This window comes from Panonychus citri, unplaced genomic scaffold, assembly GCF_014898815.1.
Source record: "Panonychus citri isolate SS breed McGregor unplaced genomic scaffold, ASM1489881v1 Contig00136, whole genome shotgun sequence".
Taxonomy (NCBI): Eukaryota; Metazoa; Arthropoda; class Arachnida; order Trombidiformes; family Tetranychidae; genus Panonychus; species Panonychus citri.
The window spans coordinates 2,018,419-2,031,610 of record NW_026515541.1 but is presented as its reverse complement, the minus strand read 5'-3'; the positions used below and the strand labels follow the sequence as shown (position 1 = coordinate 2,031,610).

At 32.6% G+C, this 13,192-nt stretch overlaps 2 protein-coding genes across 2 annotated transcripts; both read right to left on the bottom strand.

Annotated features, from left to right (window-relative positions):
• Positions 1 to 72: 72 nt before the first annotated feature.
• Positions 73 to 2,477, bottom strand: LOC128392740 (vacuolar protein sorting-associated protein 4-like). Its single transcript, XM_053352822.1, has 5 exons — positions 2,317 to 2,477; positions 2,000 to 2,111; positions 1,104 to 1,739; positions 726 to 1,027; positions 73 to 535 (listed from the first exon to the last, which is right to left on the bottom strand). Exons 1-5 carry the CDS (start codon positions 2,332 to 2,334, stop codon positions 293 to 295), a joined length of 1,311 nt encoding a protein of 436 aa, XP_053208797.1. The 5' UTR covers positions 2,335 to 2,477; the 3' UTR covers positions 73 to 292.
• A 243-nt stretch (positions 2,478 to 2,720) lies between these two features.
• On the bottom strand, positions 2,721 to 4,462 carry LOC128392741 (POC1 centriolar protein homolog A-like). Its single transcript, XM_053352823.1, has one exon. The coding sequence runs from the start codon at positions 4,083 to 4,085 to the stop codon at positions 2,808 to 2,810; it is 1,278 nt and encodes a 425-aa protein (XP_053208798.1). The 5' UTR covers positions 4,086 to 4,462; the 3' UTR covers positions 2,721 to 2,807.
• Between the last annotated feature and the right edge of the window lie 8,730 nt (positions 4,463 to 13,192).

The following is a 13,192-nucleotide window of genomic DNA, read 5'->3' as shown; positions in this document are numbered from 1 at the left end:
GACAATTAGAGAGTCTCAATCAAATTAACAGTTAATTAAATCGCGATTTTCATATTAAATTTAGAATCACTGTTTGTAAGAAATATATTGTTGATTTAATTGTTGGGTGAAGATCCTGATGACTGATGCAAAATTTAAAATCTCTTAGTAGATTTTCCCTCTGATACTGATTTCAATTAATTGTTGTTGATTTAATTCAAAAAGGGAGGTAAATTTATATGATTAAAATATTGTACATTTAACAAATTTTGTTGATTGTTGGTTGTTTTTTTTTTCGTTTCCTTGTTTACTTTTAACCTTCTTGTCCGAAACTATCCATGAACTCTTTCAATTTAACCAAATCAGCGGCATTAACAGTCGGCTTAGCGCTTGTTAATGACAATAGCATGTCGCTCTTGGTGATCACTGGTTCGAGGAGTTTATCTCCAGGTACATCCATCCAAGACATTTCAATGGCTCCTCGATCACCTGGTGAACATGGGGTCAGCAGATCATTGACAATTTCGGTGGGATTTGAACGTGATGGACCTCGAATCTAAGAAAGATTGACAAGTAAATTACAATTAGAAATCTATCCTTGAATCATTAGAGGAAATTATGATGACTAATAAAAAGATAAAATGTTTTCTATTGTTTACAAAATTATTGATATATAGAGATAAATAAATAGAACAATTTTACCTCTATTGGATTTAATTGTTCATGTTAATTGAATCGTTTTTTACCTTTTTAAAATGAGTAGCGGTTTGTACTTTTCGTACTGGTTGCATTAGTGCATCACGGACCAAAACACTTATATCGGCTCCAGAGAAACCTTCAGTTTTATGGGCTAATTCCTTGAAATCTTCTTCGTTTAAATTGTGAGGAGTGTTACCAATGTGAATTTTGAAAATGGTGAGGCGTGCGTGCTCCTCAGGGAGAGGAATGTAAATACGTTTCTCGAAACGACGACGAATAGCTGAGTCTAAAACCCAAGGTATATTCGTGGCTCCCAAGACTAGAATTCCGTCGTTATCACTACCAATACCTATTTAGAAAAAGGAAAATATCCACAACGTTTAGAAGACTAAATTAAATCATATAGAATAATTAAGTTTAGATACCTTGCATTTGAACAAGAAATTCAGTCTTGATACGCCGAGCGGATTCTGATTCATTATCTGATCGAGAGCTACATAAAGAGTCAATTTCATCAATGAAAATGATGCTTGGTTTTTGTTTACGAGCCATAGTGAAGAGATTTTTAACCAATTTCTCACTTTCTCCAAGCCATTTGGAAACCAGATTGGACGATGATACAGAGAAGAAAGTTGAATTATTGGCCTCGGTAGCAACGGCTTTAGCTAGATAAGATTTACCAGTACCCGGTGGACCAAATAATAGAATACCTCTCCATGGAGTTCGTTTACCAGTGAACAAATGGGGAAATTTAATAGGTAGAATAACAGCTTCCTTCAAGGCCTCTTTGGCCCCTTCCAATCCAGCAACATCCGACCATTTAATGTTAGGCTTTTCAATAACAATAGCATCTTCTAATTGGCTCATTAATTTCTTTTTATCTTTATCATCTTCATCACTATCATCGCTTTTATTGTCTTTGGAACCATTGGAATCGCCTGCTTTAACTGGTTTCTTTTTGTTCTTCTTTGCTAAATATTCCTTTAACTTTTCTGCCCTTTCCAAATAACCAGTACAATTTTGTCTGATGGTTTCTTTGGCCCTTTCTGATTGAGCTTCATCTAAGAAAAGAAAAGAATAGAATAAAAATGAGAAAAAATTATAAGCCACAGATCGAAGAGAAATAAAAACTGATGAGCAAGAGAGAAAAATAAAACCAGTAGAATGAGAAAAAATAAGGTGCAGCTCTTGTCATTGCGTACGAAACGTATCCATCAGTTAAATCAAACTGATATTGTAGGTAAATCAAGTATTGAGTTCAGAATTTCTAATGGATAAACAACCTTGATCATTTAAAACAAGAAAAAGGCCCAACACTTACATTTAATTACATGAAGAAAATATTCTACTGCACTTTCATAAAGACGCTCAGCCTCCTCATAATTTTGTTTCTTATCCTCTTCGGTTGCCTTCTTAACCAGGTCAATAGCTTTCTATAGAAAATCAACAATCAAAAACAAAAGATAGGAGGGGAGGATGTAAAATAGAATGAGAGAAAATAAAATTACATTAGAAAACAATTGATAAAAAATCAAATCAAATCAGAGAAAAGAAAATATAAAAATAGAAAATTGAAAATTGAAAAATGATAACAATGAGAGCAACTTAATTTACTTTATTGTAGACAATTAGACTTACCTGCATTGCTGTGGACATGATGGAATCTTGTTGATTTAATTCTTATATCAATTGAAATTAAAGGGCAATTATTAATTAGGTAAACTGACAATTTCAACTAATCAGAAAAAAAAACAAATGGATTCCATTTTCATAGTAACTTAGCAACCGATTCGAATAGTTCGCATTTCGATCAATAGATGGCACTGATTTACGAAAATTTAATGTTAATTGTAATTGGAATCAAATTTAATTTAGATTTTTTTTTCGTTCTTTTTTGTCTTATAAAACTTTCACACTTAATTGCATAGAAAATTTGAGAAAATTTATACGTTTAAAATATAGACAGTTGAGTAGAAAAGATAGAAAAGAAAATAGGTTTTGTTTTATCATTTGGTTTTTAGAATCAAATTAGAATCAGAAAGTTAATTAGCAAATGAAGAGTTTATAGAAATTAAATTATCTGAGATTCAGAGTTTCTTGGAAAGTTAATTGAGAGACAGAAAATTTCGTTAAATAGATGGATGATTATCTAATCTTTTCTCTATTTTACCGACTCGTTTCTCTAATGAAGATAAACTTTCGGTTAGAAGATCTAATTGAGTGAGAATTTGAATTAATATCGATGGATCTTTAGATGTTTCCTCATCATTTACAAATGATTGTCCACAATCATCAACAGTTTGATCTAATGATAATCGACTTGATGTCTTTTTGTTTGCTGTTAAACGATTAGAAGCCTTTGAATCAGTTGAATCTTTAGCTGAACTTGTTGATAATCGTCTTGCAATCCTTTCGGTATCCTGATCATTGTCTTCAATTAAACTTTCATCATTTTCAACGATTAAATTGCTTGTCCAAAGGCTAACAATTGAATCTTTACCAACGGTAGCAAATTTTTTACCATCTTTGGCAAAAGCTGAACAATAAACGGCTCCTTGGTGCTCTTGTAAGGTGAACAATACTCGACCTTCAAGTATATCAAAAATTTTTGATGTTCCATCATCCGATGAACTGATTAGATAATTTCCAGACGAATGAAATTCAACATGGTTAACTGGACCGGTATGAGCATTATAATATTGTAAAGCTTTGTCAGATCTTAGATCAAATATCCTGACACAAGAATCATGAGATGAAATTGCAACCAGATTTTTATTGTTGGGATACCAATCAAGGCAAGTGAATTTGATTCCTCTTTTGGTTACTTTTTTGGACGGAAGGCCATCATAAACTCTGAGATCGTGAACAAACAGGCAGGAATCATCTCCACATGAGGCGACAAGTTGATCGTCATTGGGACAGTATTTACAACATCGAACCCAATTCATGTGTCCTTTAAGAAGAGCCGTTTGTTTATTTTTACAAAAAGCTGACCAAATTTTAACACTTTTATCATCTGATCCGGTGCAAAAGTAATCACCTTTTGGTGAAGCACCGACTGACCGAATGGTACTACAGTGACAATTATAGATTGTTGGCTCTAGATTAGGCCGATTATCAGGGCCTAATCTCCAAAGGCAAGCGGTTTTATCTCTAGAAACTGATATAAAATAATCAGAATTTGGTGAATAGTCAACACAATGAACAATATCTTTATGTCCAGATAGTCTGTAGCTTCGGTGAATTTCAAGATTTCCTTTGAATTCCCAAAAGATAACTTGTTGATCATTAGAACAGGTAACCAAATTCTTAGAATCAGGACTAAACTGGACATGATTAACTTCATTCTTATGAGCTCGATAGGAACAAGTCAAAGAAGGTTCTGTCAGAATTTCTGAATTATCCATTTTTCTTTCAACAAGAAACCAACACACAAATCGATTCCAGAATCACCCAATAATCCACAAACACAGGAAACCACAGGTAACACGATAGAAGAATCAAACAAAAGGAGCAACAATTGAATTAAATTGATAAATAAAAGTCACAATCACTTGATTAGTTAATCACATTTTCAAATTGCTCAGAAAAACCGCTTACATGAAGAGATGTTTTTCTCTATGGGGACCATTGAATAATAACAACTTCGAATCGAATCAGAATTTTCCAAATTCAATTAATTAACAGGCGAAATCTGATTAATTGTTTAATTAAAGTTCCGAGAGATGAATTGATAAAAAGATCCTTTGGTTAACGATTAACTTTGTTTCTTTCTTGAGAAGTTGTTCTGGTAAGAAAAAGAGAAACAATAATCACTTTTTAGAAGCCGAAACTTTTTCTACTTTTTTATTGATTAAATTGGTGAACCTTTTCAATGACATTCAACTACAACAATTTAATCAATTGTTTCATCATCCTAATTTTTTTTCGATCAAATTGAAAGATATAAGTAGTTTAATCTTCCATTGAGAATGTGGTCTTTTGAGTCTGATTGGTTGTCCATCGAGTGGTCAACGAGAAGATTAATCGAAACTAGAAATGTCCAATCGCTGAATAAATTATCGACAAATATACACAGAAATAGTAAACTGGTAAGGCGATACAACTGGTATGTAAGCTCAACATTTCCATTTTCAGCAGATTTTACTTCGGCTTGAAGTTCGGTTTGATTATCAGAGGCTTTTTTTTGACCGTAATGAATCCTAATACTATTAGGCTAATAGTCAAGACCTAACCTAAACTTATTTAAACAAACACAATTAACTATTATTATGACGGCGCCGTGCGCTATCACCGCTGTGGTGACCCCAAGTTGGGGAGGTTTCTTTGAACCTTTTGTAGTTCTTTGTAACATTTGAAAATTTTTCTTCTTTTCTCTGAGTGATTAAGTTCGAGATTCCAGTTATTGATATATTTCCTGAGAAAGTTACATTTTCGTCAATGGTCTGAATCATTTTCAATTTTGCAGTGGTGGCAGCTCTTACTTAGGCTTATTTTAATGTCTGATATGGCTTTGGGTATTTGGAAGTGGTTGTATTTCAAAAGATTACCTATTCTTCCTGGAGGAAAGATTTGTCGGGATTAAATATATAAGTGTGGAGGTTGATCCTTGTTACTCCGATTCAGATAAAGTTGAGAATTTCGATTGGAATCTGAGTCGATTGGATTTCTACCTTTAGTCAAAATGGCTTCTTTCTCCTTTCCGGTCAGATCGATTGTGGTGGTTCCATCTATTGAGGTTAATTGGAATCAAATGCCGGAAAAGGAGTTTTCTTTTCTTTCTAAGTTGAAAATTTTTCTGTTTAGAAAAGATTTAAATCCATTCTTATATTTGTGATTATTTTAATTATTTTAATTTCTATTAATTTTAAACAATTTACAAATTAGTTAATTTGGAATATAAAATCAATGGAACTGCTAAGGAATACGGATGTTGCCATACCAGAGGACAATATTTATATGTATTTGTTAGTGTCGCCAAATTTTACCCGATCAATGGGTACAATGGTGTTGTTTAAAGAACGCCTTTTGGCTGATCGACCCATAATGGCTGTTTTGGCTGTCACTAGTTTGATAAGCGAGGTGGAAACTGGAATTGTGGTGACTGTTGCTCGTTCTCTAGTGTCCCATTTTAAAGGAATTTGTGCCACCCGGAGATATATTGCTGATGTGACTGATCATGTGGAGACTACTTTTAATGTTTGTCTCTATCGCAAAGAGTCTCTACATACCGATGTCGAATTTGTAACCAACATTGGTGAACAGTTTGGCCTCGCCAGAGAGGAATTTGTGTATAATGAAACTAAAAAATTTAATGGTCTCGATTTACTTAAAATTAAGGTTACATTCGATGGGATGAAAAAGCTCCTGAAGAGAAGTAAGTTTACTTGGTATTTCGCTTTGTTATTTGATTTCAATTAAATTTTTCATTCTTTTCTTTTACAGGTATGGAGGTTTCTTTTGATGAGGAAAGTTATTATCTCTTCCATGATATTGGTTTATATCAGTGTTTCAAATGTAAAGAGAGAGTAACCCTTGATCATAATTGTGTGTCCTCTTTGATTTGTTTTCGTTGTGGTGAAACAGCTCACATTACAGGATGTAAGGGGTACACCTGTAGAACCTGTGGAAAGAAACATTTAAGGGATCTAGTATGTTGCCGAACAATTTTCAATAGGATTTTGAGAGAGTTGGCCAAAAATGAGAGGACCATCAAGACCATTTACTTGGATTATCATCTTTCTCGTTAGATATATGTAAAAGGTTCAAGTGATAACTGGTTTCTTTTTAAATTTAAAGTTGATCCAAATTGATTAAATTTCTATTTCAAAGTATCTGATTGTGTCAAAAGTATTTGATTTGATTCTAAAAGTTTTTTATTTATTTATTTCTAAAAGTTATCGAGTTGTAAAAACTGTTTTTATTTTCTAATCATTATTTCTATATTTTCGTTCAACATTGTTGAAACTGTTTTAAAGTTAAACACATTTTTAAAGATGAAAAGATCTAGAAGATGATTGAGTTATCGAATTTGTTGCAAAATATTATACTTGTTTACATTGATAAGAACTTCGCATTTCAGGCCATAAAAGAGAAACAGCAATCTTCGCTATCGAAGATTGGCATGTCTATTCTTTCACCTTCGAAGAGCAGTAGTATTTCTTGCTCTTTAGTATTAAGTAATAGTTTCTCATTGATAAACCAAATCATTATCATGTAAACTTAATTTATAAGATGGACTCAACGAAAATTAACTATCAAAAGTAGAATTGAAAATATTAATATCGGGTGACAGAAAATGAGTGAGCATCTCAAGAATGGTAGGTCCTAGAATAAAATTTCAAACACCATTGAAAACGCCATCAATCAAATATAAATCGTGAGTTTTTTCAGAATTTTCAAAGATCAAGTGCAACTGTGGTTCTTATTTATATGCCAAAATCGCGATTTTCTCTATGAGAAATTTATAATGGAAAAGTTAGCAATTTTCGTTGATTTCGGCCATGTTGGATCTCAATAACCTTACTTCAGATAATGATGAGCTTAGATATATAAGATAATAGGTCAGCAAGAATAACTTTTGATCCAATTTTTTCCCTATTGTGTATATGGGCAAAACTTGGTCATTTCATGGGTATTATAAAAAATGGTATTCGTGCATTCTACTCTGCTGTAGATCAGAGACACTATGAATATTATTATTGTGATAATTTTAATTAATAAAAGTTCAATATAACAAGAAGTATTTTTATCTCGTCTAGACGATTGACCTAATTCTTCATCGTATTAAAGTTCATATAACTTTTCCATTGTTATGACTGTCTTTTTATTGGAAGCATAGAGGAAATCATTCTAATTGTTTTTTCAGTTAAAATTTAACTATTTTCAAAGTCTACAATTAACGAATCGCATTTATATTAGTACCAACTACCCTCGTTCGCGATTATGAAACTCCTTCGAAAGCTACCTACTACCTGTACAGGGCTATTCAGCTATTTTCGCTGATTTTTTTTGCGATTTTCTCAGAAACTAAGAGTCAAAGAGACTCGAGACTTGAGTGGTATGAGTTTGAGCGATACTCATATGTCATATACAAAGATCAAGGTCATTCAGGTCACGTGTAAAATAACGCGTTTCAAGGTCATTTGAAGGCATTACCATAAAACCATACCATATGTGTGAAAACACCAATATCAAATTTTGCTTTATCTTCTGATTGACAGTTACAACTAACTTCAAAATCTTAACCCAAGATGAATAAGTGTTGAAAATCAACTGCAGTTCAATTAAAAAGGTACTGAGATTCTTTAATTAACAAAACTTATCATAACAGTTGACCCTGAAGACATAAGAGCCTGAAATTTTGATATTGGTGTTTTCGCACATACTTTTCTATGGTTATGCCTTCAAATGACCTTGAAACGCGTTATTTTACACGTGACCTGAATGACCTTGATCTTTGTATATGACATATGAGTATCGCTCAAACTCATACCACTCAAGTCTCGAGTCTCTTTGACTCTTAGTTGCTGAGAAAATCGCAAAAAACTTCGGCGAAAATAGCTGAATAGCCCTGTATTTTCAAACGCCCGTCCTTCGAACAGAAGCTATGCATTTACTTTTCGTTAGTCTGGTCAGTGTTGATTGTTACATGCATTCGCATACTTCAGCTTAGCAGATTATATTGAGTTTTGTATTCGTCCATCTTCCTTTCACGAAGTTTTATCTATACAGCCACGAAAATTAAGTTTCGTACACTTTCAATAATTGTTGCGCATAGAGTTGATTCTTCAATCAATTTACATTAGAAAAGCAACTCTATGCGCAGATTTGATTCAAAGTGTGCGAAACTTAATTTTCGTGGCTGTATTATTCTTGCATTGTTAATTGCGGCTATGAGTTTTGAAGTGTTTTGTGTCTTCATTAATTAGAAGAGTAAATTTTCACCACTTGCGTATTGTTTTAGTGAATTTTGTGTTGAACATCTATTGAACTGCAAAATCATACCCACAATATTCGCCGTGTATGCCATTGGATTAATCATAACAACTATACAAGTTGCAGCATGTAATTAAATTTATGATTATTACTTCCTCTAGTAATAATTTATTATTACTTTTCGAAGTTTGGTTTTTTTTTATAAAAAACCATTAACCATTAATTGTTAATGACGAAGATAAATCATCATCTCTCTTTCTCTTTCTTTTTCTCCTCTTTCTCTTCTTTCTCAAAAACATATATAAGAAAATTCAAAATAATCAAGAAATCATTGAGTCACAATCCTTCAGAAGAATAACTTCAGTGTAGAAGTTAACCTCTCTCTCTCTCTTACTTTCTCTCCTGATAATCAACGAATTATACTTAACAAATAAAGTTAAATAATAAAGTTATCAAAATAAAAGTTAAAGTTTTGTTCTAAGTTCTAAAATAAGTTAAATTGTTCACTAAATCTCGAAATCGAACCTGTTACACAGCACAACTAAATCAGAACATAGAAGGTAAGTTGACCCATACAATATATATTGTACGAACTTTATATTATATGTATAATTCACGAACTTTCACAATCAGTGACTTTTTCAAGAAACTGGGTCGCAGCTGGCTCTTGAGACATTTTAAAAAACCAAAAAACGAAATGTTATATCGAGCCTCAAGTTCGTATTTTGATTTCATCTAATCCAGCCGGTGTTAAAGGAATGGTTGCTTATTTTTGTACCTTTTAAGGTTAACAGAACTCTGGTTAGCTCTAAGCATGTAATTGCCATGTAGACGAATTTATTGATCGATGCATTTATGTTTTCCGAATCCAAAGCGAAGTGGACTCCGTGGTGGACGAATAACTTGAATACCTTGGTTCTATCTCCTTGTTGAACATATTTGGAAAATCCTGTTGGCCGGTGCTCTTCATTAGCATGATAAAAATTCAAATTGTCCAAGGATGAAGCTAAATCGAGCAAAATTGAGATCCTTTGGGCCTATATTTCGTCCAGTAAATTTGTTCAATTCATAATCTGGTCCAAGATTTATGGTGGCTCTGTTTCCTTTTACGTAATTTTTGAAAGACTTTTTCCCTTGGACCTTGAAAACAAACCGGTGAAAATTATAATTAATATTGCAGTCGATACAAATTTAATGTAAAACTTACAAAAATTCATCAATCGCTGAGATAATCATGATCGGCTAGACATTTTGTTGAATCTCAACAAAATGTCCCAGATATGTGCCAGATATTTCCCTTTAATAAATTCAATATCTGTTAAATTCGTATTTTTAATCGGTTTCTGGTCCTTTAAAATTATTGTAATTTTGTTCTATGGCTTAATTGTGCCATCCAATCCAATTACATCATCAAGCGGTGCTCAGATTTTGATAGTGAATTGATTTTTTAAACTCTCATTTGTTTCCAAAATCATTGATTAAATTTCTCAGAACCAACTAATATTATTTTGAATGATTATAACATGTATTCTTGCTGATGCAATGGACTTGAGTAAACAAGGCGTGATACTGAGGCCATGAATTCAGTAATTGATGAACGATCTTCTGTTTTAAATATTTTATTAAGTTTATACTATTATATTATTATCAAGTTATCATTATTATCTAATACAACCAGAATAAGCTAGAAATGAGGTGACCCTCATCTATATAGAAAAACCCACACGTCATTTTTTCATAAAATATCATGTAGTCATAATAGTCATTCCAACTTTTACTTTTTTAATACAACTGTTAGTCCAGTTGTTAGAGCACTTGCTCACCAAATTAATCCGCGTTCAAATCTCACTTTGGAAAAAAATAATTTTTTCTTATTATTTAATCATCGCTAGATTCTGCTGATGGTAATGACAATGAAGGGTATGATTGTGGTAATATTGATGCTCATGAAGACAATGGTGATGATGGAGGTTATGCTGGTCGAGGTAATGATGATGAAGATATTGATGGAGGTGATGGTAATAAAAAAATGAATCCCGACGAGCTGAACAGCTGCAATCAATTCCCATGAATTTGAAACCACATGGTCACCAACATCCCGTCATAATATCGATGTAATAACTAATAAATCCACCTTCATAAACAAAACATATACAGATGGATCAAGCTGCCCCTTTCGTTTTAAGCCATTGTCAGTTAAAGATGTGGACAATGACTCCAAATAATTAACTTTTAACATGGCAGTTTATAATGAGATGAGAAACATTTCAAACTTAATTGACCCAGATGACCTTGACTCTGATGATAAAGTGTCATATAAAAATTTTAAGGCAATTGCTGATGAAAAAGGAATACCGATGGACTATGATGAAGAGGCGAATAGACAAAAACAAGAATTAAAAGCCTCTATTGTGATGTTATCTTTAGATGTTTAAAAGATTCAAATCGTCATCTTTTCGGTCGCAAAGAAATGACAAAAAAGTTGAAAAGAAACTCCAAGGTATTGTTGCGTACCTTGTAATGTGAGGAGGTCACCAGAAAACATACTGACCAAGCGTTGTCAGGATAAATTGAGAAACATTGCTCCTAATAAATTCCGATGGGCTAGCATTATATGCTTTGACGAACAATATGACCCTAATAACGATAATTTCACAATTCCTGAAGACTTGCGGAGTGAAATGGACGTATACCGTTTTGAGAATGCAAGATAACTCTTTTTTTAGATTAAAAACTTTCTTTTAAATTAGAGTAAAAAGATCTATTAATGATATTAGTCAGTAGAATGTGTTTAATTTTACCCACAAGGTTTGTAACTTGATTCTTATCTTACATTAATAACTAAAATTTATCAAAATGCATCTTTAAGAAATGATTGTAACTTTATCATAAATTAGCATTTTCATTCGTATCATGTACCATCGATAAAAAATCATAATAGAAGAAAATTCGATAGATAAAAACTCACAGTAAAAGTTCTCATCCATTATGATCTTTGAAATGGAAATCATGTTCTATCCACCAATGTATAATGTGAGTAACTAATCATCAACCTAACTTTAATTTCACTATTTATTTGTTTTTCATCTCATTCATCATTTCCAGATTTAGTCAAGAAATGGAGGCTGGATCACAATTATTCTGGCGTTGGTTTTTCATGTTGAACAGCATGTTAGACGACTGAAAAACTGAAGCCGGTACAGATTTTCTGGACTTTTACATCTGCAAATTTATGCGGAAAAACTACTGCCAATCGAAACACAAAACAATGGAAAAAGTGCCTGGATCACATATGGTTAACTGCCCAGGTTAGAAGTTTAGAAGCGGCTCTCTATGGCAACCGCAGATACAAAATCCAATTTTATGCCAATTGCCAGCCTGGTACAATCCAGATTCCAAGACTTACATCAAATTTGATTTAACTTTCATTTTTTCCCATCTTTTTATTCTTTTTGTTTTATTGTCTTTTCATTTTCATTTTTTACTATATTACTTACTTATTTTATCTTTACTTATATTTTTCAATCTTATTTTTTTCTTTTTCATACAATTTTTTTACTCTTGAAGAGAAACTTGCCTTTATCGCTTTTTAAAGCTTCACCTATTTTATCGCAAAAAACAATTCAGTATGGTAGAACAATTTTTCAACAATCTCACAAACAGTATTGAACTATCATCAATTAAATGCAAAATGGTGAGTTGCATTTCATCATGCTTTACTCTTTTATATGAATCTTTTTTCATTACTTTTCTTCTCTTTGTTTTTTAGTCATCACTGGCAGAGCGACAACTGACCGACGAAAAGTCTTGAATGGTATGAGGTACGCATCCGAGAAAAAAAATGAAGGATTGGCAAAGGAGCCCAGAAAAGAATGATTATTACCGCGATGAAAAACAAAGGAAGAACAGAAGGAGAAAATGTTCCATCATGTCCGATCATTTTGGCATGAAGATCATTATTATACAGGGCTATTCAACTTCATTTTACGCAGATCTTTAGTTATAAATCAAGGCCTAATGTGTTTAAAAAGATCAAACCTCGTACAGACACATATCGAGACTGAAACACTTCGTATAAAAAGTTTCAAGGTCATTGAGGTCATTTCAAGATAAACCTATCTAGAGGTCATTTGAAGGTTTTTTGAAAAGAAGAAAAAGTTATTCCATCTTACATGATCAAAACATCGTATAAAAAATCTATGACATATGTGATCGATTTTGGTACTTTTAACATAATCGTTCAATAGAACTTTCTATTAGCTATCTTTTGATGCCAATTCCAAGTCTATACAACATACACAGGCCAAATCGATTTATTAGCCTCAATTCACATTTGCCGCTCTCCATGTTGAAGATTTCACTGCATCTTGCCAGGTGTAGCAGGTCAATTTGTGAATTGAACAGGTTATGAATCAAGTTATTCGTTTACGTCACTTCAACTGTAAATCTTAAATTTATCTAAGTTTCATTCGTAAGTCCATCGCCATGAATAAAATTTGCTTAACTCAAGTTCAGTTAAAGGTACTGGTTCAGGCCACCCTATCCCTCATCTCAGATACACCGACTGATAGGCAAA